A 27,662-nucleotide genomic window follows, 5' to 3' on the forward strand; every position below is an offset into this window, starting at 1 on the left:
GGCTGTGAGCAGAACCCCCAATTGTGGACGTCGGCCCCTCATACCATCCTCATGGAGTCGGTTTCTAACCGTTTGTGCAGACACATGCACATTTGTGGTCTGCTGGAGGTCATTTTGCAGGGCTCTGGCAGTGCTCCTCCTGTTCCTCCTTGCACAAAGGTGGAGGTAGCAGTCCTGCTGCTGGGTTGTTGCCCTCCTACGGCCTCCTCCACGTCTCCTGGTGTACTGGCCTGTCTCCTGGTAGCACCTCCAGGCTCTGGACACTACGCTGACAGACACAGCAAACCTTCTTGCCACAGCTTGCATTGATGTGCCATCCTGGATGAGCTGCACTACCTGAGCCACTTGTGTGGGTTGTAGAGTCCGTCTCATGCTACCACGAGTGTGAAACCACCACCAACATTCAAAAGTGACCAAAACATCAGCCAGAAAGCATAGGTACTGAGAAGTGGTCTGTGGTCCCCACCTGCAGAACCACTCCTTTATTGAGTGTGTCTTGCTAATCGCCAAATATTTCCCCCTGTTGTCTATTCCATTGGAACAACAGCTGTGAAATTGATTGTCCATCAGTGTTGCTTCCTAAGTGGACAGTTTGATTTCACAGAAGTTTGATTTACTTGGAGTTATATTGTGTTGTTTAAGTGTTCCCTTTATTTTTTTGAGCAGTATATATAGGGCTATGTCAATAATTTATTGTCCAATAACAACTACAAATAAGTTAGATAGCTTAACTGAAAACTGCGTATGTTGTTGCTTTCACTGTAAAAGCGGAGGTTTGATGTGTGGATTTTATGCCCCAAGAAGTTGATAAAAACTAACTGGTCTGTGAACATAAATGTAGCTACAGTTTTTAAAAACTAAAGGCCAAATGTTAGTGTATTTACATTTTCATTTAGTCATATTGACATATTTAGTTCACATTTACATGTGAGTAGTTATTCTGATGTTGATCCCTTTCTGGCCTGTGCTGCTGCTCAGTGTATCTTCTGTGAAAAAAACTGAAAACTTGGAAACAGTGGTCACCTTTTAAGAAAGCACCTGAGAGAAGCAGTTTATTTTTCTGACAACAATCAAGGTATGATTTTATTGAATGTTATTTAAGTCTCTTATGGGATGTTATTGTTGTCATGTAGAGTATGCAATGCTTTAACAATTCTGTATCTGTTTTTAAGAGAAATTTGTGGTGGCCTGCTTCTGTAAGGAAGGCAGACAAGCATTCAGGAGTCAATGCCATTGCCCAATGTGCAACTCTCTTGTAATCACACGGTCCTCGAACTTCATCCAATAATATGGGATTGATAGAGCTTTGATTATGTAAAGCAAATATGATAGTATAAAATTCAGGCTAATTTGCAATACTCTAACAATATTAACAGGTAACAGCATCTACATACTCAATACCCTCAACAAACCGTATTTTTTTCGCAGGGAAGCAACATGTTGACTGACAGCCAGACTGATTGTTGCCAAAAACAACATTTGAGGGTAGAGTAACACTTCCAAAAGTACTTGACATGGACAACACTGAACAAACTGAAACCCTCGAGGCCATAAAGAACTGGGAGGATGAATACGATGACAGCTCTCCAGCTGAACTTTTAACTTTTGTTTTTGAAAAAAAGGAGGACTATGAAAGATTCTGCTCAGAAATTATTGATGTACAAAATCTAAACAATTTAGCTAGGTTTGAGGCAGACTAATTAGTCTTTGTGGACACTAAAGAGTATAGCCAAAGTAAATGTACAACAGTGACCCTCGTGGCATCCTCTGGCACCCACTGGCTGCTCCTGGCACCCTGTGGCACCCTCTGGCACCCCATGGCATCCCCTGGCACACTGTGGTATCCTCCGGTGGCCCCTGGCACCCTCTGGCACATTCTGGCATCCACTGGCACCATGTGGTATCCTCTGGTGGCCCCTGGCACCCTCTGGCACCATCTGGCTGCTCCTGGCACCCTGTGGCATCCTCTGGCAGCCCCTGGCATCCTCTGGCACCCCGTGGCATCCTCTGGCACCCTGTGGCATCCTCTGGCACCCCGAGGATCTGGCACCCCGTGGCATCCTCTGGGACCCCGTGGCATCCTCTGGCACCCCGTGGCATCCTCTGGCACCCCGAGGATCTGGCACCCTGTGGCATCCTCTGGGACCCTGTGGCATCCTCTGGCACCCCGTGGCATCCTCTGGGACCCTGTGGTATCCTCTGGCACCCTGTGGCATCCTCTGGCACCCCGAGCATCTGGCACCCCGTGGCAGCACCTGGCATCCTCTGGCACCCCGTGGCATCCTTTGGCACCCCGTGGCAGCCTTATGGCCTGGGACATCCAATGTGTTTTTAAGCATTTATTTATAATTTTCTGTGAGTGACAATTCAGATTCAATAAATCTTCATCTTTTCAGCACGTCATACATACACATAGTGCTATTTATTTCCCATGTCAAGTAAATACAATCACCTTATGTTATGGGTCTAAAGCTGTTTATTAAATAATAATAACGACATCATTATTTAAAGGTAACAAGCTATAACAACAATGACAACCCATTTTCCGATTATCAGCATTAGCTTCCACAAAAACAGCGGCAACCGCCGTGCCAAGCTTTTACGGCTTCGCGGAATCCCCTGCCACCCTCCGGCAGACTGCGGCAGCCAGTTCTGCCTGCCACTGCCACAAATTGAGCTTGCTGTCTCTCAGAATTCGGCACAACACACCGAGGAGGTTCCACACGGTCTCTTTATTAAAGCTCCTCATACAGGACAGAGAACTCGTGCGTTTGCACCGCACCACAATTTATCCAGCTCTCTAAAAAAACAGAAAAGAAAAAGAGAAGGGAAGGTATGCGCCCCCTTGTGGTTCTACACAAACGCCTCTAGGAAGTAAATACTGTACATGTACGTCAGGATAGCCTGGTTCAGAATGCAAACGCACATTTGCAATCGCGCTGCATTCTGGGAAATGTAGGAGAAAACTGGTAGGAGGGGTTTTCGTTGTGCTGCTGGTTTGGCAGCTTTCATCTGTTAATCTCTGAATAAATCTTCTGGTATATATGGCATGTAACAGGAGGAGGGTAACTCACTTAATTTCTTATCGAAGGGACACGACACTAAACGAAAATGGCCGTAGGTGAGTCATTCTCCTTTTTCCCCTCACTATTTATTCAGCTCCAGCACGGCAGGCTAATGCTAGCTGCCGTACAATTACAATAAAGTGAAAAATATTCATAACTGAAGCTGCTTTACGGCTAGTTAATTGTTTGCCTCACCGTCTGTCTTCTTGACCGAGTATTAATATTTTAAATGCCCACATTACATACTATAAATCACTACATTTTGACCGTTTTTCTCCCTAGAAAACGTGAGTGCAGTCTTCAAACTGTACTGCCTGGCAGTGATGACGCTAGTGGCAGCTACGTACACTGTGGTATTAAGGTACACACGGACTATCTCATCGGGGGACCTGTACTTCTCCACCACAGCGGTGTGCATCACTGAGGTCATTAAATTAATACTGAGCCTCGGGATGCTGGCAAAGTAGGTGTTTGTCCCATTTGATACACTGCTTCTATCGTTGACTGTGTTTACAAGTGCGTCTCAATGAAGTTGAATTATCATGGAAAGTTTATTTCCGTAATTCAATACAAAATGTATCTCATGTTATGTAGATTCACTACACACAGGGTTTATTTCTGGTAATTTAGATGATTATGGCTGAAGGCTAATGAAAACCCAACATTTTGTCTCTATGAAAATTTGAATGACATACGACCAATTTAAAAAAAATTAAGAATATTACCGAAATGTTATGTTATTGCCTACACAATCATGGGGAAAATTGCGTACCCTCCACCAAACCTAAAAAAGCTGTTTAGAGTGCTGTATCCAAGTATATTGATGGAAAGTTAAGTGGAAGAAAACGTTGTGGTCAAAAAAGGACCAGCAACAGGCATAACCTTTGCTTTGAAATGATTTGTAAACAAAACCCATTAAATAAATGAGAGGAAATTCCCAAGGCATGGTCTGCAGCTGCAGTCTGTTGTTCAGAAGTCACCAAACACAGATATATCCAGAACATGGGCTACAGCTGTCTCAATCCTTGTGTTTAGCTGTTGTGGAACCAATGACAGAATCATCTTACCAGGGCTGGTGAGGAAAAATTACTGGACTGTGACTCAGTGGTCCATTGCCCTCTTTTTTTTTTTTTTTTTGATGAATACAGTTTTTGCATTTAATTTGAAAATCAAGGTGTCAGAAAAGTTCTTTAGGTGACTGAATAAATTAGAATGTCATGAACTCACCCTCCACTAGGAGAGCAAGTCACAAAAGTTATTTGTTAAATAAGCTAGCTATTCAGAGTAACAATATTAATGGAAGGTTTAGTGGAAGGCAAAAGTGTCATAAGGTCTCAAGGCTGGAGAAAGTCACATAATCCAAGCTGCATGAACCAGTTGCAGAGTGAAGTTTCCAAAATCAATGATGACTTGCGGACACATGTCATTTGGGGTTGCTGGTCTACTGTGTTTTGTCAATTTTAAGGTCAATGTAGATGTCAACCAGGAATTTTAGATCACTTCCTTCTTACAAGCTTTCTGAAAATTCAGACTTTATTTTTCAGCACATTCCCCCACATTGTCAAAAGTACCAAAACCTGGTTTAATGACCATAGTGTCACTGAGTCTGATTGGCTTGCAAACCTCCCGGACCTAAACCCATAGATTTTCTGTCTTGTACTGTCCAGATGGTGGTTGGAACTAAAGTACAATTAGAATAAAGTGAAAAATATTTGCAACCGAAGCTGCTTTACTATTGGCTAGTTATGCGCCTCACCATCCATCTTCTTAACCAAGTATTAGTATTTAAAATGCCTATATTACAAACTATAAATAACTACATTTTGAATAAATTTAATCAAATAAATTTAATCAGATTTATCCCATTCTGTAAGATTGATCAATGCATAACCATTTGACTTTAAAAAGTTGGTGGTATGACTGCAGTCTATATGGGGAGGGGGCTTTTTCAGGTGTTTATGGGAGACTTCTGTGGATGCCTTAGATGTTTCCCTTCGTCAGAATTAGGGGTGCACCGATCTATCAGCCCCGATTTTCTTAATTTTGGGAGATTAGTAAACAGCCGGTACTAACATATGAAATCGATCTTATCTACTTGTCTAACCTATTGTGCAAGTTTTGTTTCTTTTTAAAATGTGAAAAATGAAAGACTAAAGGAACTACAATGCTCTAAACGTTTCATTTATATTTGAGAGCACTACCCCTTGTGCAGTTAAAACAAGTATGTATTGCTTTACGGGTGTTGTTCAATATTTTTGAATAAAATAAGATTGAAACTTGGTGTGTGTAAGTATAAGGTGTATAGTGACCTTATAACTCCTGACAATGTTGGTTATAAAAAAAATTAATTGGTATCGGCCAAAATCGGAAAGATCTGTGATCGGCCAGAAAACTGCAATCGGTGGACCCCTAATCAGTTCATTCAATTCATAGCTGGCGCTGTTTCTTAGGGTCTTAAAATTACTTACATTTTTAGACCTTTTTAAATAATTGGTCAACGCTTCCAAATTCTCCATAATTGGCCTTAAATTGTGCTTACAGTGCCCTGTAAAAGTTTTCATATCTCTCAAATAATTTTCATCTTAGGAGTGCTTAGGTGTAAGGACAATGATGTGTGGTGCGAAAAGTGTGGCGTGCATTTAAAGTTAGCCCCTCCCAGGTGAACACCTTGTAGAACCACCTTTCGCTTTAATTACAGTTGCAAGTCTTTTGGCGTATGTCTCTACCAGCTTTGCACATCTAAGAGCTGAACTCTTTGCCCTTTCTTCTTTTCCAAGTACAGTAGCTCATTCTCACTAAGATTGGGTGGAAAGGTAACCATGGAGACCTTCGAAGAGTAGCTGACCATTTACCCGTTAGGTGACTTCTGAAGGCAATTGGTTGCACTGGATTTTATGTTAGACAGTTTAAAGGGGACTTGATGTAGATTTTCATACATGTTATTCTTTTGGAGGTAAAAATATAAACCAGTACTTCCCAGGCCTACACTAACGCAGGCCAGTGCAGTCAACAGAAGCCAAAAAAAGTCTTCAGCTTTTAGAATATTTTTCTGACAGCAGAAAATCTGGGCTGCCCAACTGGCTCTTGTTCTTTTTGTACAAAGAATGTTATGCAGTGTTTGCCGGATGTGTGTTCCTACATATCTGAACCAAAATAACAATCATCTTTGACTTATGCCTTTCCTTTGTCATTAATCTCATTATTTTCCTTTTCTTTTAATGTCTCTAGAGAAACAAGCAGCCTCGTACGGCTCAAGAACACAATAGTGGAGCACATCTTCCAGAGCCCAAAGGAACTGCTGAAACTGAGTGTGCCCTCGTTGGTGTATGCAGTTCAGAACAACATGGCCTTTATTGCACTCAGTAACCTTGATGCAGCGGTTTATCAGGTAGGATGTAAATTCTGCTTTTCTGATGTTCATGAATTTGTTCAAAACATACATAAAATAAAAATGACTGAAATCATTCCTGCTTTTTAGCTATTTGGCCAAATTGTTTTTATCTGCGTTCTAGGAAAAATTGCTAAAAGGAGAAGACACTTTAGAATATGAACATGGATTTGGTTGTGAGAAATGATACAAACAGAAGAACCTGTTGCCTCCTATACCTTAGAGTATCAGAATCAAGACTGTTGGGACTCTTTCCAAAGTAAACATCTACTTAATTGTTCATTATTGTGCTGCTTCTTTCCCATTAAAGGCTGTAAACAGCAGAATTATTGTGATTCATTTTCCCTCACACAACCGAAACACTGGTGTAAAACTTAATATATGATACAGGAGGTAATGATAGCATTCAGACCAGATAAACAGATTTTTTACTGAACCAAGTGCAAAAATCATTTGTTACGATGGAATCAAGATTGCTTCTTATTTGCTTTTTGCTGTACAGGTGACTTATCAGCTGAAGATCCCATGCACTGCCTTATGCACAGTCTTCATGCTGAACCGCTCTCTTAACCGGCTACAGTGGTTCTCTGTTTTCATGCTCTGTGGCGGCGTAACGCTCGTCCAGTGGAAGCCCGCAGAAGCCACCAAAGTTCAGGTACGGTTGCTGTTTGTTATGTTTTACCCATTCTGGTGAATGTGTGTTAACCTGATTTTTCATTTTCTCCGCAGATCGAGCAGAATCCTTTAATTGGCTTCATGGCCATTGCTGTAGCTGTTCTCTGCTCTGGATTTGCAGGTAAAGTTAAGAGCTAGATTCTTTATAAGAGACTTCTGTCTTTTTAACTTTAACATACATTTTGTTTTAGATGTTTCAGTCTTCTACTCGCAGGTTAACTTATTTTTGTTTCTTTTTTTTAATCGAGGCGTGTACTTTGAGAAGGTGTTGAAAAGCTCAGATACATCTCTGTGGGTCAGAAACATTCAGATGTACCTCTCCGGCATTTTGGTCACCCTGATTGGTGTCTACATCAACGATGGAGAAAAGGTCCTGGAGAAAGGCTTCTTCTATGGTTATACACCATGGGTGTGCTTTGTTGTTTGTAAGTATTGTAAAAAGCTAAGGATGGTTTTAGTTCTAAACTGTTAAATTTGTCTGACATTGTTTGTGCTTCTGCAGTCCTAGCGAGTGTTGGCGGTATTTACACATCCATAGTGGTGAAGTACACAGACAACATCATGAAGGGCTTTTCTGCTGCAGCAGCCATTGTTCTCTCAACAGTTGCATCTGTCCTACTGTTTGGACTGCAGATAAGTACGTTTCTTTCCCAGAAACATGTTATTAGAGTCCTTGATTTAGACATTCTGTAGATTCCACCCCACTCACCATGTAGGGGCATTTGGGGCAGAGTTTTGTATTTGTATCACATTTGTGTAACTAATATTTTTTTTTTGTTCGCAGCTTTCACATTTGCTTCTGGAGCAATCCTGGTGTGTGTCTCCATTTACCTGTATGGACTTCCAAAGCAGGACACATCCAAAGTGACCCGGCCAGATAAAGAGACACACACAGAATTTAGACAGAAACTAATCACAGTGTGAGTCACAAACTCACAGCAAAAAGACTGTCATAAGGATCAGGTCTGTTTTCTGTGGAGCTGCAGGACCTTAATAAGTTGATTAAAGAATCATTTTCCACACCTACATTAAACTGGGTCTGCACTTCGTTTGGTTCAAGACAAAGATGAGTAAATATAAATCTGCTTCATGCACACTGGATAGATGGTTAAGCTTTGAATTGACAGTAAAAGTGATTTCAAGGAAATCTTTGTGCTTTAAGAATTTAATTCAACAGTATCAGAGGGGTGGGTGGGTCTTTGTAGTTTCCTCACTGTAAAGTTTGTCAATCTGAGGAAATCACAAATTCATCTTTAGTTAAGTAGTACATCTGTATAAGAGGCACATAAATAAAACAACTTCACATACTAAAGGCTATTCTGTTGTTAATTGTGAAAAGTTAATATCTAAAGTCCAAATTGGACAGACTTAAAAGAACAGTGCATTTTTGATTATTTTTATTGAACCTCTTAAGTGTCTTTTGTATCACTTGTTGCATTGTGTTTTGAATGTTATTTTAAAACGTATTAAATCTTAGACAAGGAGTTTGTGTCATTTAACTTCCACTTCCTTTAAGGAAGGTAATTTTATTTGTAAAATATAGGACCTTGTATTCACAGTGTATATAAAAAGGGATACCTCAACCCCTGGCAAAGCACTTTAAAGGTCACATCTTTTGAACTGGTGTGATACCCAGTATTCTCATGCCGCTGGCCAGAACCGAGCATGCTCCACCGAACAGTCGTAACCTTGCCTGTGTAGTGAGCAAAAACACATTTTATATTTTACAGTCTTTTTTTATACAGTATGGATCTTGTGAATTCACAGTTATAAAAAAAAAAAAAAAAGAATAAAAGTGCTTATATTTAAACCTGTGCAACTTCCGGAGGGCTTCCTTTCACTGGCAGCTCTCTGTGTGCTGAAGCAATGAAGTGGCTGTAAAGTACAGAATTATATAAAAGTATTAGGTATGTATACAAACAGCCCAACTAACCCCTGAGAACAAACATCCTGTTCCTTACCACAGCTTCAGTAAAAAGTTGACAAGGTGTTTGGGTTGCAGGTCCTGGTTTGACTTATACAACACTTCATCGTAACTACAAAGAAACAATATTTAACTAGCTGACTGTGATCGAGGCTTTTGGTCCGACAGCACACAGAGGAAAGTTGTTTACTTACCGTAGGAGGTGCTGCAGAATGGTGATACCTGTCTGCTCACATAGGCAGGTAGGGTTGAACGTAGCTTCCTCCACACCTTCATTCCGCCTCAATAAACTGGCAAAGCATCAGATTGCATGTGACCTACATATCTTTAGCCTCATAGCATAATTGCCTAAGTCATATTTGCCAAAATATGACTTGGAGGCTAACAATATTCTGTACATCCTGTTCTGTTTTCCTAAGGCCTACAAGCGAAACTTGTGTGGCTCCTAGATAAAACTCTATCAGAAAATTTGAATATTGCATAAGACCAATTCAAGAAAAAAGATTTTTAACCAAAAATGCCCTGCTGAAAAGTATGCTAATGTACTATAAATTATATGCACTAAATACTTTGGTATGGGGCTCCTTTTTCATACATAACTGCATCAATTCAGCAGGACATAGAGCTGATCAGCCTGTGGCACTGCTGAGGTGTTAAGGAAGTCCAGGCTGCTTCAATAAGTTACCATGAGCTCATCTGCATTATTGCGGAGTTTAATTTAATCTTTGTCTCTTCTCGATACCCCACTGCTTAACCAAGCACAGTGATGCCATGGTCATAAAACCAAGTATTGGTCCTTTTGGCAGTGTGGGCTGGTCCCAAATCCTGCTGGAAAATGAAATCAGCATCTTAAAGCTTGTCAGGCTAGGGAAGCATCTAAAATTGGAGCAACAGCAGCAGATGGTGTGGGTCCCTGAATCATCGCTGAATGTGGAAACTCTACCAAACATCAAGCAACTTCAATTCTGTGCCTCTCCACACTCCATCCAGATTCTGGGACACTAGTGCACTTTTTCCCTTCCATTAAACGTTTTATTGATATGATTTGATACACTCTGCTTCTTTAGCAATTATCTTTTGTGGCTTACTCTCCTAGTGAAGGGTAGGAACAACAGACAATCATGGAGTCTTCCCCATGATTGTGTAGGCCATAACATTTCTGTACTAGACACTTTCTTGTCATTGATCTTATATAATACAATTTTCTGAGAAACTGATTTTTTTCTTCATTAGCTGTAGACCATAATATGTGAAGGACAGTCCTAGAAATATCAAAAAACTTTGCAACAGCTCATGCTTACCTGCAGAGTCTGGCGTGTGTATATTGCAGGAAGACGCCCGTGTCGCCCTGAGCCTGTAGCATCCGATCCCAGTCAAATTTATAACCAGACAGAAGGTGACCTTTAAAGTCCTGAGAAAACAGAAAAATGTTATTTTCCTGTCAACAGACAAAACAACTTGTGGAATTTTCTAAAAATGTGTTGTGATGCTTCACCTGAACTATTAGTGCACTGATTCCCACTTTCTCAGCTGTGTCTTTCGGGTCTTCCAATTCCTTAGTTGCTGTGGAAAGATTGACCCTGGGTGTTACTACTGTCTCAAAGTATTTCCCTCATACTATGTTAGATCTGTTTCTTAGTCTAGTTGTGTATGGTTTCCATCTGAAAAGGGCATAAACAGGATTAAACTGGTGACAGTATTCACATTTTTATTTTTATTTTTTATTGCGGCAGTAACCACAGCTGTTTGGACCTAGGGTTTTCTACATAGTGTCAACATTAACGTGGCCAACAAATATTCACTAAGTCAGTCTATCATGTGTGCTTCATAAACAATGAAGAAAGTAAATAGTTTATTATATTTATCGGTAGAAACTGAGATTAAGAGTTTAATTTCTTTTAAGCTGTGAGAGACTATTTGCTTCACTTTACTTTGTGGTGGAGAAAATGAATACTTATTTCATATTTTCTATTTTGATCATTATTTAACCATTTTCCAATGCATTCAGGGCATGTAAAGGACAGGTTTAAAGCAATTTGTGTTACTAATTCAAATAAGTTAGTTCTGAAGAGGTATGACCTTGTTTCCATTCTGCAAGTCCATCATTATCCTGTACTGCAGTAGCGTACAGACCAAGTAGGATTATATAAAGACATGCAAAGGATCACAAATCTTTATCAATAAGTGTAATATGCATGAAGAAGAAAATGCATGTAGCAGTTTTGCATAGCAGCCTATGATCTCAAACGCTAAAAAATGTAAAGTGTGCCTGGCTTTACTGTTGGACTGGTTCATGTTGTGGAGCATTCTGGCCTGTGCTTCGTCTAGCACATCCTCCAGAAACACCACCTCACCCATCCTGGTCTTCATGCCCTGCACCAAGCCGAAGGACACAAGGCGACACCTGACAACACAACAGTAATCACAAATCATTTAAATACAAATGCAAAGCTGTTGAATTCTGATATACAGGATAATGAATATCATTATGAATAAAAACAAAATCAAAGGAAAACATTATTTGAAGAATATGAACTATTTTGTGTAAGAGTGGATTGTAACATTTTCATAACATAGAACTTAAAATAAAACTAATATCACCTTCGACAAACAGTTGCACAAGTTAAATTATATAAATGAGTTTGCAGTTCAAACAGTGATTATGTAGCGGAACATTACTAACATTTATAAAACTATTACAAAGTAACTCAACATCGGATCATGGGAGATATGAGAGACTGTAAAAAATTACAGCCTGTTGAAGATCTGCCAAAAGCACAGAGGGTGCGGTATCATCTATTAGGGACAAATTAAAAATGAATCTTCATACACACGCCTACATGACACGCCTCTTCAACATCGCGTGGCGGTCGGGGACAGTGCCTCTGGACTGGCAGACTGGGGTGGTGGTCCCCCTTTATAAGAAGGGGGACCGGAGGGTGCGTTCCAACTACAGGGGGATCACACTCCTCAGCCTCCCTGGTAAGGCCTACGCCAGGGTATTGGAGAGGAGAGTCCGGCCGATACTCAAACCCCAGCTTCAGGAGGAGCAGTGTGGTTTTTGTCCCGGCCGTGGAACACTGGACCAGCTCTATACCCTCTACAGGGTGCTCGAGGGTTCATGGGAGTTTGCCCAACCGGCTCACGTGTGTTTTGTGGACCTGGAGAAGGCATTCGACTGTGTCCCTCGTGATGCCCTGTGGGGGGTGCTCCAGGAATCGGGGGCCCTTTATTAGGGGCCATCCGGTCCCTGTATGAGCGGAGCAGGAGTTTGGTCCGCATTGCCGGCACTAAGTCGGACCTGTTCCCGGTGCATGTTGGACTCCAGCAGGGCTGCCCTTTGTCACCGGTCCTGTTCATAACTTTTATGGACAGGATTTCTAGACGCAGCCAAGGGCCGGAGGGGGTCTGGTTTGGGGACCAGTGGATTTCGTCTCTTCTTTTTGCAGATGACGTGGTCCTGCTGGCCCCCTCTAGCCAAGACCTACAGCATGCGCTGTGGCGGTTCGCAGCCGAGTGTGAAGCGGCTGGGATGAGGATCAGCTCCTCCAAGTCCGAGGCCATGGTACTCGACCGGAAAAGGGTGGCTTGTCCTCTTCAGGTTGGAGGGGAGTTCCTGCCTCAAGTGGAGGAGTTTAAGTATCTCGGGGTCTTGTTCACGAGTGTGGGAAGAATGGAGCGGGAGATCGACAAACGGATCGGTGCGGCTGCCACAGTAATGGGGGCGCTGTGCCGGTCCATTGTGGTGAAGAGAGCTGAGCCGAAAAGCAAAGCTCTCAATTTACTGGTCGGTCTACGTTCCTACCCTCACCTATGGCCATGAACTTTGGGTCATGACCGAAAGAACGAGATCCCAGATACAAGCGGCTGAAATGAGCTTCCTCCGTAGGGTGGCCGGGCACTCCCTTAGACATAGGTTGAGGAGCTCGGCCATCCGGGAGGGGCTCGGAGTAGAGCCGCTGCTCCTCCACATCGAGAGGAGCCAGTTGAGGTGGTTCGGGCATCTATACAGGATGCCTCCTGGACGCCTTCCTCGAGAGGTGTTCCAGGCACGTCCCACCGGGAGGAGGCCCAGGGGACGGCCCAGGACACGCTGGAGGGACTATGTCTCTCGGCTGGCCTGGGAACGCCTTGGGCTCCCCCTGGAGGAGCTGGAGGAGGTGTCTGGGGAGAGGGACGTCTGGGCGTCTCTGCTGAGTCTGCTGCCCCCGCGACCCGGTCCTGGATAAGCGGAAGACGACGAGACGAGAGACTTCATACACGTGTTTATATTCATTTTTTCCTGGTTGTAAAGTGCGTCATGATCGTTTTCCCATGTTGCTCAATAAATACTTATAGCTGTCTTCCAGATTTGTGTTAAATTTGGAGGAAAGGTAGACAAACAGAGAAACACTTTGAAGAGAAACAATATAAAACTAAAAACTAAAAAAGATTGGTAACCAAAGATATAGGAAAACAACTTGGCAAAAACAAGAATTTGAGGTTAGCGAGCGAACGTTAAGTAAGCTGAAGGAAATGTGACTTATAGACAGAAAACTGAGTTATAAACAGCTGTTAAGTGGTAAACAAGAAAGAAATAAAGGCTACAGAGAAGTTGTCATGGGTTATAGGAATAAAGTGTTTCTCACTGATTTTCTTACAGGCAAAAACATCGTTTTGTGCCAATCTTATTAAAACATTAAGATAACTGCCTAAAAATAAGCACATTTCAAATGTGATTTTACAAAGTCAGAAGATTCAGGAGTTAAATGATTTGTTTTCATTGTTCTATACCTCCTTGCCAAAGGCAGAACATGTTCTGTACATCTTTAGGCATCAAGCTTACCTTTCACCCCAAGAATGTCCCATTGTCAGGAGAATCTGGAACAACTGGTTGAAGTGGTTCTCCTGACTTTTGTCTGTCTGAAAATGACAAACAGATCAACCAGGTGAATTTATTGTTCATTTTACATGTGGAAATTCTGAATCAGCAGCTTAATCTCTTTGCACAAAACTGTGACTATACAGGTCCTTCTCAAAATATTAGCATATTGTGATAAAGTTCAGTATTTTCCATAATGTCATGATGAAAATTTAACATTAATATATTTTAGATTCATTGCACACTAACTGAAATATTTCAGGTCTTTTATTGTCTTAATACGGATGATTTTGGCATACAGCTCATGAAAACCCAAAATTCCTATCTCACAAAATTAGCATATTTCATCCGACCAATAAAAGAAAAGTGTTTTTAATACAAAAAACGTCAACCTTCAAATAATCATGTACAGTTATGCACTCAATACTTGGTTGGGAATCCTTTTGCAGAAATGACTGCTTCAATGCGGCGTGGCATGGAGGCAATCAGCCTGTGGCACTGCTGAGGTCTTATGGAGGCCCAGGATGCTTCGATAGCGGCCTTTAGCTCATCCAGAGTGTTGGGTCTTGAGTCTCTCAACGTTCTCTTCACAATATCCCACAGATTCTCTATGGAGTTCAGGTCAGGAGAGTTGGCAGGCCAATTGAGCACAGTGATACCATGGTCAGTAAACCATTTACCAGTGGTTTTGGCACTGTGAGCAGGTGCCAGGTCGTGCTGAAAAATGAAATCTTCATCTCCATAAAGCTTTTCAGCAGATGGAAGCATGAAGTGCTCCAAAATCTCCTGATAGCTAGCTGTATTGACCCTGCCCTTGATAAAACACAGTGGACCAACACCAGCAGCTGACACGGCACCCCAGACCATCACTGACTGTGGGTACTTGACACTGGACTTCTGGCATTTTGGCATTTCCTTCTCCCCGGTCTTCCTCCAGACTCTGGCACCTTGATTTCCGAATGACATGCAGAATTTGCTTTCATCCAAAAAAAGTACTTTGGACTACTGAGCAACAGTCCAGTGCTGCTTCTCTGTAGCCCAGATCAGGCGCTTCTGCCGCTGTTTCTGGTTCAAAAGTGGCTTGACCTGGGGAATGTGGCACCTGTAGCCCATTTCCTGCACACGCCTGTGCACGGTGGCTCTGGATGTTTCTACTCCAGACTCAGTCCACTGCTTCCGCAGGTCCCCCAAGGTCTGGAATCGGCCCTTCTCCACAATCTTCCTCAGGGTCCGGTCACCTCTTCTCGTTGTGCAGCGTTTTCTGCCACACTTTTTCCTTCCCACAGACTTCCCACTGAGGTACCTTGATACAGCACTCTGGGAACAGCCTATTCGTTTAGAAATTTCTTTCTGTGTCTTACCCTCTTGCTTGAGGGTGTCAATAGTGGCCTTCTGGACAGCAGTCAGGTCGGCAGTCTTACCCATGATTGGGGTTTTGAGTGATGAACCAGGCTGGGAGTTTTAAAGGCCTCAGGAATCTTTTGCAGGTGTTTAAAGTTAACTCTTTGATTCAGATGATTAGGTTCATAGCTCGTTTAGAGACCCTTTTAATGATATGCTAATTTTGTGAGATAGGAATTTTGGGTTTTCATGAGCTGTATGCCAGAATCATCCGTATTAAGACAATAAAAGACCTGAAATATTTCAGTTAGTGTGCAATGAATCTAAAATATATGAATGTTAAATGTTTATCATGACATTATGGAAAATACTGAACTTTATCACAATATGCTAATATTTTGAGAAGGACCTGTACATGAAAATCAGGTTTTGCAAGCCTCAAAGTGAACAAATAACACTTTTTTTAAAATACTGGTCACAAAGCTCTGGGTTCCTACACACATTTTATTTTCAGATGTCCATACTTTTTTCTGCCATTTTTATAACTTTCTGGACCATTGACTACAAAATATTCACCTTGAACTGCTTGAGTAGTAGTCTTCTGTAGATTGCACAAGTCATGAAACAGCACAGGTTTATCCTACAACAAATGCAAATATGTATGGCAAGGCAAAAGTGCCACAAATCTGCACTTTTACCACGCACCTGGAGAAAAAGTCATGAAAAAGACGCCGTTTTTTTTGTCAGAACTCCTTAAAATACAACAAACATCCCATCAAAATGCCGTTTTAAGACCACCTTCTGGGGATTATTATAAAAATGTAATAATCAGTTGTGTTTGTAGAACACCAGGTTGTTGTATTGATCAAGGTATTAGAAACATTTCTGAGATGTATGAAGCGCAAAATAAGTGGAAACAAAGTTTCTATAAGCTTGATTCATGGAGGAGATCGATGCAATCCAATTCAATTGTTGCATGTTAGGGAAATCTATGTCGATGGTTGTCTGCTGACATTAAAGATGTGAGATCACACAGTCCCTCTATCTCTGAAATTTATTGTGAAGAAGTAAAAGAAAAAAAAAAACAGGCAGTAAAACTGACGCATTCATTTTTTATTTTATTATATTTTCTGATAGGCTTCTTAGTCATTCTGCTTGGCAGCACATAGATTAAGGATCGTTCTAGTAATTATTCAGAGAAAAACAGAAGATCACCGCATATTTCATTTAATTTCCTTACTTTAAGCAGATTAAAACCGCTAAATAGAAACAACAGAAAGTTAACATTGATAATTTTGAATTATTTGTGGATACATTTTTGTAGACTAGCTGAGTGCCCTCAGGAGGTGGAGAAAAATATTACAGACAAAACTCTGATTTCAAAAATGCATGTCGGTCTGTTACTTGTTTGAGACAACACCAGTGGCGTTTTTAGGGTCTCAAAACACTGGGGGCTTTAGCCCAAATCCAAAATATTTAGATTTCAATAAGACAATTTCTAGGTAATTTAAAGTTAAAATAATATAGGATAAGGAAGAAGCTCACAGCAGTGGAGATTGGGCACGGTACAGGCAGGCCAGGAACAGACTAACAAAGGAGATCAAAGCAGCCAAGAGAAGCTACAGTGAGAAGCTGAAGAACAACCTTTCTACTGGTGACACTTCAGTTGTATGGACTGGTCTGAGAAACCTGACTGCCTGAAAGACATCACAGGCCCCCTGCTGGACCCCTCGCAATTTGCTTAATGAGCAAACAGGTCGGCAGATGATGCTGTTAACTTAGGTCTACACTTCATCCTGCAACACCTCGACCATCCAGGGACGTACACCAGGATCCTGTTTGTAGACTTCAGCTCGGCCTTCAACACTATCATACCAGACATCCTCCACCAGAAGCTCACCCAGCTCAACGTCCCAGCCTCCACCTGTCAGTGGATCAACAGCTTCCTGATGGACCGACAGCAGCAGGTGAGACTGGGGAGCATCTTCTCCCGAACCAGATCAATAAGTACTGGTGCCCCCCAGGGGTGTGTTCTATCCCCACTCCTCTTCTCTCTGTACACAAATGACTGCACCTCATCGGACTCGTCCGTGAAACTCCTTAAGTTTGCAGACGACACCACTGTCATTGGACTGATCCAGGACGGTGATGAGTCTGCATACAGACAGCAGGTGGATCGGCTGGTACACTGGTGCAGTCAGAACTACCTTGAAATCAACCCACTCAAGACTGTGGAAATGGTGGTGGACCTTTGGAGAACACCACCCCCATACACCCCCCTCACCATCCTCAACAACACTGTATCGGCCGTGGACCACTTCAGGTTCTTAGGAACCACCATCTCTGAGGACCTGAGATGGTCTTCACACATAGACACTGTTCGAAAGAAGGCCCAGCAGAGACTGTACTTCCTGAGGCAACTCAAGAAGTACAACCTTCCACAGGAGCTGCTGGTCATCTTCTACACTGTGTGGAGATATATTATGTGTGTGCATTAATTATTATGTTCATAACCAGTGTGTTATCAAATGTATAACCTGTGTGTGAGTATAAGACATTGTGGCCTGCAGAAGTGTTGTTGCACAAACTTGGCCTTGAGTGTGGTGAAGTAGAGAAAGACTGTAGAACTGTAATGGTGGGAAAAGGATGGGACAAGATTAACGGCTTGGTACTCCCTTCTCATATCATCAGAAAAGCAGAGTGCAGGTGCAGGAAAAGTAAGCAGGATAATGACTTTCTAAATATGGTAAGCCGGAAAGTATGTATGTAACTATATGTGTGAAAAAACTGTAAAACAGGGCGTTGCCCAGTTTCATGTGTTTTAATAAAACCAAGGACCCCAGTGAGAAGCTTCGAAGTTGTCTCGGTGTGTGTTGTGTTACCACATGCGAGAGCTTCCCTGGTCCAGGTATTTGAATAACATACAGCTGTCTCCGTGTGATTTATTATAATGTCTTGTGAATTCTTTCAGCTTAGGTGAATAAACGAACACGCAGAACACCCCTTGGGAGGGTGCTTCAACAACTGCCATCATTCAATCTGTCCTGTCTTCATCCATCTCAGTGTGGTTTGGCTCATCCACAAAACAGGACAGGTCCAGACTACAACGAATAATCAGGAATGCAGAGAGAATAATCAGGGCCGACCTTCCCTCCATCCAGGACTTATACAGGTCTAGGGTCAGGAAAAGAGCTGCTAAAATCTCTGCAGACCCCACACACCCTGCACATAAACTGTTTATAGAGTTTTACCTTCAGGCCGCCGCTACAGAGCACTGTTCACTAAAACCAGCCGCCACAAAGACAGTTTCTTCCCCCAGGCTGTTTCTCTGTTGAACATTCAATAGAGTACAAAACAACAGCATACAGATGTTGCAAATGCACCTTTTTATTTATATATGTATATATTGTACATTGAAACATTATACATTGTATATTCTGTAATGCAAAAACATTATTTCTTGTTTGTATGTACGAACTTGGCAATAAAGCTGATTCTGATTCTGACATATTGTACCAGTTCTCTGTCTCGGCTGGTTTGAGATTGAATGTAAATTATTGTGAATCAAACAAAAAAGGGGTGCAATAAATGTACTTTTTATTTTTGTTAGAAGCTGAATGAAACTGAAAAAGAGTTTAGGCCTGATGAAAAACCATTTTGCTGAAGCAAATAATGACACATTTTGAGGTATTTAGAAAAGAACTTAATCTGAATTTTTGCTGACAAAAGTTTTTCTTAAACTCAGAGATGTTTACTTTGGGCCAGATAAATGTGCTTCTTTTGTTATCTACATAAATTACCTTTTTAAACGTGACATTCTCATCAAAGTGTTCCACTCCTGAGGTTCCACTGTCTTAATTTCTTACATTTCAAAAAAAGGAAAGTGGAATAAAGTGGATTTTCCTAAATCTTAGTCAAATGGTAAAATCCTAAAACACATTTATTTTATTATGCCAAGAGCTTTCAAAACATTTTATTAAAATTGTTCCTTCTTTTATGAATCTTTTCAGCCCTTCATTCCATTTCTGGAGAAATTTGCCAAAAATAATAAATGAAATATTTTATAACAGTCTTTTGTTTTGCACTGAGCATGTGAGACATTAGTGGAGTTCTTACTATTAAACACTTTGAGAGAAAAGGGTGTTAAGTTGTGTTGTTTAAAATATAGCATAGAGCCTCATCCTGGACCTTATCAGTACTAATATTACAGTTATTAATAACTGTATACATATTTCATGTATGTCTCACCTTCAGTAAAACTGTATCCTTGTTTAATTAGTTTAGTTTACATAATATTACATGTGTAATTCAGAAAAAAAAACATCATAGTTAACTAATTAAAGGTCCGCCTGTGATTAATTGCTATGATTTATTTCTTAATTAACCTGCATCTTTAAACCCAGAGCTGTATGTTTAGAATCAGCACAGAAGATATGAAAGAGAAGAGGGAGGCTTACTTTTGAACTTTCTACTACATCTTACTGGCACCAGGAGATATTTTCCTGGTTTATTGAGCAACACTTTTTTCTGTCTACAAGTAGAACTGGACTATAGGACTGGCTGCTGCCATGAGATCAATGTGTTGATCTGAAGGATCTTTTAATGTGTTCAGCTATGTTAGGATTAAATCCTTTTATATTGACTGAAGTAAAAGACCAGATATTTTCACAATATGATGCAAATCCGGCTAGAAGCTCACAGAGAAGGTTGCTGCTGTTTTCTGTCACTGATCATTTAACTTCACCTGTAGCTCAGGTGAAAGTCCCTCATCATGACCCTGATGATGCTCATCAGAGTGAACCTCCACCTCATGTCTTGTTGGGTGAATCAGTGATTAGCTGTAACTTACAAACAGCCCATTCTGAGTCAGCATTCAGGTTTTACCGGGTTATACCGCTCGGCGTCCACCTGTTCCTGAACACACACACCCACCAGGCTTCCTCTCTCCGGTTGGCTCCGCGGTTGCTCTGAAATGAGCCCTGTTCGTGGCACTCAGTGTAACTTTTCAGGTAATGAACGAGGCAGGTCGACCTGGAGTAAACTGCTGTTCTGATCTTTTCCAGAATGGAGTCCGTCTCTGGTTGTGCGCGTAGTTGCGAGTTTCGTGGTGCTGCAACTGCGCAAATAACTATTTTTTGTCTTCTCCTTTTAATTCATTGTCAGGTTAGGTGGAGCGGGACCTGATTATATAGAACACCATTGAAAAAATCTGATTGTCTGATTGTTTGTTGATTTAAATTAAAATGTGAAGTCCAATACCATTTTGTGGCTGCATCTTTTTAATACTTCCAAATGTCTTCTATGAAGAAGTCCGGGGCTGTTCAGAAAACATCTGGGGCTTCCTCCCGGGGACTCCATTATTCTGCTGGGGGACTTCAACGCCCACGTGAGAAACGACAGTGACACCTGGAGAGGCGTGATTGGGAGGAATGGCCTCCCCGATCTGAATCCGAGTGGTGTTTCGTTATTGGACTTCTGTGCTAGTCACGGATTGTCCATAATGAACACCATCTTCAAGCATAAGGGTGTCCATCAGTGCACTTGGCACCAGGACACCCTAGGCAGGAGGTCAATGATCGACTTTGTTGTCGTATCATCAGACCTTCGGCCGCATGTTTTGGACACTCGGGTGAAGAGAGGGGCTGAGCTGTCCACTGATCATCACCTGGTGGTGAGTTGGATCCGCTGGGGGAGGAGAAAGCCGGACAGACTTGGCAGGCCCAAGCGCATAGTGAGGGTCTGCTGGGAACGCCTGGCGGAGCCCTCGGCCAGGGATGTATTCAACTCCCACCTCCAGGAGAGCTTCGACCAGATCCCGGGGGATGTTGGAGACATAGAGTCCGAGTGGACCATGTTCTCCGCATCTATTGTCGATGCTGCTGCCCGTAGCTGCGGCTGTAAGGTCTGCGGTGCCTGTCGCGGCGGCAGTCCCAGAACCCGGTGGTGTTCAGTATTAAAGTATTTTAAGGGTATTTAAAGGGTGGCTTGTCCTCTTCAGGTTGGAGGGGAGTTCCTGCCTCAAGTGGAGGAGTTTTCGTATCTCGGGGTCTTGTTCACGAGTGAGGGAAAAATGGAGCGGGAGATCGACAGACGGATCGGTGCGGCTGCCACAGTAATGGGGGCACTGTGCCAGTCCGTTGTGGTGAAGAGAGAGCTGAGCCGAAAAGCAAAGCTCTCAATTTACCGGTCGGTCTACGTTCCTACCCTCACCTATGGCCATGAACTTTGGGTCATGACCGAAAGAACGAGATCCCGGATACAAGCGGCTGAAATGAGCTTCCTCCGTAGGGTGGCCGGGCACTCCCTTAGAGATAGGGTGAGGAGCTCGGCCATCCGAGAGGGGCTCGGAGTAGAGCCGCTGCTCCTCTACATCGAGAGGAGCCAGTTGAAGTGGCTCGGGCATCTATACCGGATGCCTCCTGGACGCCTTCCTCTGGAGGTGTTCCAGGCACGTCCCACCGGGGGGAGGCCCAGGCGACGGCCCAGGACACGCTGGAGGGACTATGTCTCTCGGCTGGCCTGGGAACGCCTTGGGCTCCACCTAGAGGAGCTGGAGGAGGTGTCTGGGGAGAGGGACGTCTGGCCGTCTCTGCTGAGTCTGCTGCCCCCGCGACCCGGTCCCGGATAAGCGGAAGACGACGAGTACGAGAAGAAGTATTTGTTCAATAACTGTAAAATTTTATTGTGTTTCTATTGATTTTGTCATAGATTGATTGCAGTTATTGATACAAAGATAAAAACTATAAATTTAAATATTTGGGTAAAATGAAGAAAATAAGACAAATTTCTTTCAGCTCTTACCACATAAATCATCTCATCAAAGCAGTATTTCTCCTTCCTGCTGATAGCTGCAGCGATGTCTCTGTGAGAGAGAAAATCTCAACGCCTCAATCTGATACTGCCAATAGTTATGTGTATGTTAAACAATCAATTAAACAATTTAAACGCTGTTCCTGTAGAAACAGTCCGTTGTAAATATTCTGTGCTTGTTTTAAATCTGGCCCGCACTGACCTGGTGATGTAGAGGGTCGTCCCATCACTGCGGACTAACGTACAGATGTTGCTCATGTCTTCCTTCGGGGAGAGATCAACCACGCCAGTCCCCTTCCTGTCCACATATATACAGACAAGTTCTATAAAAAAAAGAACAAATCAAAGAAGAAAAAACAAAAACAACACTACAGTAGATGGGTATACGTTCCATGTTCAGCATCCCAATAGCCAAAGCAATGAAACATTTTCCCTCGGCTATTGGGATGCTGAACATGGAAATCACAGTTAGGTCTCGTCTTGGCCACAGTGTAGCACTGGCCTGAAGGGAATTTAATAAATTCCTCTGACATGATGTCAGGCTTGCTGGTAATTAGGTTTGCTTTTTCGGCCGCCTGTCTCTTCTAAAGAAAGCCAAAGCCCCTCTGTTGTATTCCATAAAAACGTTCACAATACCATTTAAACTGTTTAATCGCTGACAGCCTATTAAACCAGCAAATAAACATTTAAAAGCCTTTCTGTAAAACATTGCTGATTACAGGCAGGGAAATATGTGTTTTAGGTTCATTAGTCTCACTAAAATGCCCTTATGAATGAGAGCATCCATGTGCAGCTGTTTGCCCTGTGTGTTTCCGTGTTGCCCTGTGATGAAGTGTTGACTTGTCCAGGGATGCCTAATGACTGCTGGAGATAGGCACCAGCCCCCACCATGGTCCTGCATGGATAAGGTGATATAGACAACTGATGGATGATTGAAAACATCAAGTTGGTTAACTCTGCTTGGCAATCATATCTGGATTTACATGAAATTATGAGTCAATCAAGGTACCCAAATATTCAGAAGTCCAAAATCGAACCCTTTTATCATAAATGGTGCTTGCTTCTGATAGATCCCATTTCTGCCAAAAATATATGATAAGATTGTTTGTCCCTGACACATTAAGATTCAGGAAGAAATCATCACACCATCTAACAAAAGCATGTAAGGCATCACTGTGACTCCATATTGATCCTTTAAAGACAAGACGGGAGAGCTGTATGATCAGAAAGCAATATTATCACTTCTTGTTCTTTAGCTGTCTGAACGCATCAGAACAATAAAAGCATGACAGGACACAGTCTAGAGAAACAAGACCATGTGATATGATTGCTAAATATTGGTCACTGATTATTTAAATGAAATTAAAAACATATTCAGGACATGTTTTTCTTCTTAATTTAAAAAAGATTTTTTTTAATCCTAAGGTTTAAGATGAAAAAACATCTTCTGCAGAGGAGTGGATTTCAAAATGACAGTTTTTTAAATCTAAGCCTGTACTTAAGACCTTCGTTGAATTAATAAACTTAAAATATTATAATCAAAATATTGACTGGTTGTCAAAAGTGAACCACGCAAACATTGTCTTGCAATAATATAAGTAGCCACCAGGGGCTGGCCTCAGCACCTCTGTGCATCCAACAAACTTATTTTAAAAGAAATAAACAGAAAACATCAAGCCAGTTTTATTAAATTCTTAGCTGAGACACTTCTGAACAGTGTGGTTCTCAACATCTGTTGTTCCTTTGACAAATATTTAAATACAGCTAAAAGTTGTGCATTTTCCACTATCTTTGAACAAGCTTACTGTCACTCCTACATTCTCATCCAAATATGGTCATTTCCAGGTAATGACAACTAAATACTAAGTTTAATGCCTGAACTTTAATTCACAAATCAATTGTTGAACCTTCACACAAATCTTATTTAAAACTACTCGTTTTTTTTTCACTCAGATCAATTGTTGGTGGATTGACATCCTAACAATAGTGTTTACACTCCTTGTCAATACGTGTTTACTAATCGAAACAGTTACAAGTGAAGACTTTAACATACGGAGAGATTTTCAGCAGGCATCGGCTCTGCAGTTCCCGGACCACCTCCTGGGTTTGGACTTGGTAAAAGGACTCCCCGCTGTACACATCAAAGTGGATTCCTAACCTCTGTTGAGATTAAGAAAGAAAAATCTGAAATACGTCTGCATGTTTTCATGTTTCATGTTGAGTTTGTGTTTCAGAGAGAGAATTTACCTTGTATATGTGCTGATACTCCTTCACTGTGATCTCCCTGAACTGTTGCCATAATGACATGGCCTGGCTCTCATGTTGCTCCAGCTGTCTAAAGAAGTCTTTAGCTGCATGTTTCATATCCTCACTGTGCTCTGCTTCTTTGTTTGCTTGAACATAAACCTGAAGTACAAAAACATGAAATGATACCTTAAAAACCATTGTACCAGAAAAGAAAAGGCCTTTTTAATCATCTTTTATCCCACAAAGCTCAAACTGCAAAACAAACATCTAAATGTACACACATTCAGAACTAAAATTAATATAGTAAAAAGAAAAAATATGACCTCAAACAAGTGCTGTAAGGGATTTTCCTTTAATTTTCCCATGGATCCAAAACTGTTAAACCCAGCTCCCAACAAACCTGAAAATCAAATTAAATTCAGGTAAATGATTTTGGCAATTAGAAAATCCACCAGAGAACACATATTTTGCACAACATACTCACCAAACTGCATGCCCCAGTCTCCGAGGTAGTTCATTCGGATAACATTGTTACCGAGGGATTGTTTCAGGTTAGCGATAAAGTTACCTGAAGAAGGTATTCATGCAAAAATCAGGTTCAGTTAAAGCTACTTGAAACCACTATTAATTATTCATAGTTTTTAACACTTTTTCAGTATTTTTTAACCGAAACCTAGTGAAGGAACATGTGTGCTGTGCATTTACGTTCAGCTCTCTGCATATAGTACGAGTATGACACCCATAAATAAAATTCATAGCCACATTTTTACATTTTTGCATGTAGAATCACTTTGAAAACCACGCCATATCTCCATCCACTTCACAACTGTGTGCTACCTTGTATTGGTCTATCAAACAAAATTACAATTAAAGTTTGTGAATGAAACTTGAGAAAATGTGTAAAAATCCATAGCATTGTCCTAAATCAGAAATGTAAGCAAATTTGATTATTTTCTCAAACTCACCAATAATTGTTGAGCGCAAGTGCCCAGCATGAAACTTTTTAGCAATATTTGGGGAGCTAAAAAAAAACAAAAACAAAAAAAAACACAAAGTTTGTCTTTTAAAATCCATTTTTAAATATATTTAAATACTTCCTTTAAGACCCATAAATCCAACCCCACCTGAACTCCACTAATGTGGTCCCTCTCTTTGAAGTATCAAAAAGGTCGCTATTTAACCCAAAATTAAAACCCTCGCCTTTCCCAAAGGGCTCCAACAGCTTCTGAAAGAGAAAAGCTTGAAAAGTAACATCCACACCCGAAGCAGACAAGTCTTTTTTTTGTTGGTTTCTCTGGGAGTCGGGTGTGTGCAAACAAACCTCAGCAAGAAGGCTGCGGTTTACTTTAAAGTTAATCAACCCGGGTCCAACTGAAATGTCTTCCACCACACTGTCTGGCTTTAGCTGAAAAACAGATGAATATGCTTGAAATCGGGCCTTTGAGTGCACTACTATTCAACTTTGTCACTAATATAATTTGTTTACACACATCACAGAGAGATCATTAGCATTTTGACCATCGGTAAGAATTTACATCTGTCGTTTTTAACTCTTTTACTCATCTCATCTTAACATATACAGTGCATTTAAAATATAAAAAGTAAAATTGGTCAACCTCAGATTGGATTTAAAACCTCAGTGAACACCTGTTCTCATGTCTTTCCGCAGATTATCCAGTGAATATACACAGTAGCTTTGGCAGTATGTTTAGTGTTGTTCTGGTGCTGAGAGATAGCCACCTGCCCCAGTCTAAAGTCTTTCACACCCTCTAACAAGTTTTCTTCCAGGATTGTCCAATAAAACGTCCCTGCAATTAAAATTCCCTCCCACAACATGATGCTGCCACCACCATGTTTAATTATGGGAATGGTTTGCTCATCGTAATGTGTAGTTTAAGCCACATACTGCTTTTCCCAGTATGGTCTATTCTGATCAAAGCATCTTATTCCAGCTGTTTTCTCTGCTCTTTACACAGCCTTTGGCAAACTGCAAACAGGAAGTCCTATGGGTTTTTTCCAACAATGGCTTAATTTTCCAGCTTTTACATGAAGCACAGATTTGTGGAGTGCACGACTATTAGTTGCACTCTCAACACATTCCTCCTCCAGAGTTACCATGGACCTCCTGGCTGCTTCTCTGATGAATACTCTACCAAGCTTTCTGCTTAGGTGAGCCAACATTTAAGAAGCACAACTCTTAGCAGGTTGTGCCATACTCTAGCTATGGATGATGGATTGAACAGTGATTGGTGACATGGTCAAAACTTAGACTTTATTTAGTAATCAGATCACTTTTGTAGGCTGTTAGCTCCTCTTCAATTTATTTGTTCACTGGCGACTGTGGCTCAGTGGTTAGCTGTCTTGAAATAGGAGGGTTGTAGGTTCGATTTCAGCTTTCTCCTGTCACATGCCAATGTGCACCTAACCCCAAGTTGCCTAATGATCTGCATATCGGTGTATGAATAGGTGCACGTTTGTGAATGTAACTGGGAGAATGCGGCTATAATATAAAGCACTTTGAGTGGTCAGTATGACTAGGAGTATCAGAGTAAAAGGGTAAAATAGTTATTTTGCTTTACACTTTATGATCTACTTTGTGTTGGTCTACTACATCAATTCCAAACAGAAGACAATCAAGTTTTTTACTTGTAATAACTTCCCCTGGTATTACATCAGTTATTGGAAAATATGCACATTCTGATTGTATTATAAATCTGACCTGCGCAGCCAGGTTTTCTGTCTGCAGCTGAATATCCCCACTGGAAGGCAGAATCCCGTTGATTCTTAATGCTCCCAGAGACAGCTTGAAATCAGCACTCTGCCTGAAAAGCACAAAAGTCCTGGAACTTTAACTGAGCAGTGAAAGGACAAACCCAGGAGGCATCTGCGGACTGGATGCGAGTAAAGCAAACACGCTTAACTGCTTCTTGAAAACTGGAACAGCAGTCAGAGCAGGTAGAAGGGCATCCTCAGACTGCTGCAGCGTCTTTGCCAGCTGGACAATGAAACAAAAGATAAGCAAAGCTGCAACCTGACCATCTTACAAGGTTTAACGCTTATTAGCATTAGACGTGACTCGGTGTCAAGATTACCTCTGCAGCGATTTTTCTTCTAAAAAAGCAAGCCATGTGTTCCAACTTGCAAGCAAACCTTAACGTTGAAAGTCATTAAAATATGATTAAATGTCTCCACGACCTGTTCACATTGGCAGAGATGTTACACTTCCTGTTTAACACTGCTTCCGCTCCGCTCGTCCAATCACAGGCTTCACTGCAACACATGTTCAGTGGTTGGAAAGGGTTTGCTCGATTTAGTGCTCCGCTCCTACCGCTATCACGATCGTCTAAAGCA

General features: G+C 41.6%; 2 protein-coding genes across 4 annotated transcripts; one reads left to right on the forward strand and one right to left on the reverse strand.

The window, feature by feature from the left end:
* The first annotated feature begins 2,910 nt into the window (after window positions 1-2,910).
* Window positions 2,911-8,612, forward strand: slc35a1 (solute carrier family 35 member A1). The gene is made up of 8 exons (XM_047388590.1): window positions 2,911-3,121; window positions 3,348-3,528; window positions 6,294-6,453; window positions 6,956-7,108; window positions 7,183-7,249; window positions 7,377-7,553; window positions 7,631-7,765; window positions 7,913-8,612. Exons 1-8 carry the CDS (start codon window positions 3,112-3,114, stop codon window positions 8,050-8,052), a joined length of 1,023 nt encoding a protein of 340 aa, XP_047244546.1. The 5' UTR covers window positions 2,911-3,111; the 3' UTR covers window positions 8,053-8,612.
* Window position 8,613: 1 nt separating this feature from the next.
* Window positions 8,614-27,564, reverse strand: rars2 (arginyl-tRNA synthetase 2, mitochondrial). Of its 3 annotated transcripts, none has more exons than XM_047388587.1 (20): window positions 27,404-27,564; window positions 27,233-27,306; window positions 27,031-27,133; window positions 25,633-25,716; window positions 25,436-25,533; window positions 25,277-25,332; window positions 24,796-24,879; window positions 24,635-24,711; window positions 24,312-24,470; window positions 24,118-24,224; window positions 22,267-22,362; window positions 22,056-22,116; window positions 13,878-13,954; window positions 11,332-11,456; window positions 10,548-10,615; window positions 10,354-10,463; window positions 9,247-9,342; window positions 9,090-9,164; window positions 8,940-9,003; window positions 8,614-8,821 (listed from the first exon to the last, which is right to left on the reverse strand). In XM_047388587.1, the coding sequence occupies exons 1-20, from the start codon at window positions 27,437-27,439 to the stop codon at window positions 8,735-8,737; spliced, it is 1,737 nt and encodes a 578-aa protein (XP_047244543.1). In that variant the 5' UTR covers window positions 27,440-27,564; the 3' UTR covers window positions 8,614-8,734. The 3 variants fall into 3 exon arrangements, with proteins under 3 accessions (XP_047244543.1, XP_047244542.1, XP_047244544.1); XM_047388586.1 differs by having other exon boundaries at window positions 25,436-25,536; XM_047388588.1 differs by lacking the exon at window positions 27,404-27,564 and having other exon boundaries at window positions 25,436-25,536; window positions 27,031-27,129; window positions 27,233-27,254.
* Between the last annotated feature and the right edge of the window lie 98 nt (window positions 27,565-27,662).

This window comes from Girardinichthys multiradiatus, chromosome 15, assembly GCF_021462225.1.
Source record: "Girardinichthys multiradiatus isolate DD_20200921_A chromosome 15, DD_fGirMul_XY1, whole genome shotgun sequence".
Classification (NCBI taxonomy): Eukaryota; Metazoa; Chordata; class Actinopteri; order Cyprinodontiformes; family Goodeidae; genus Girardinichthys; species Girardinichthys multiradiatus.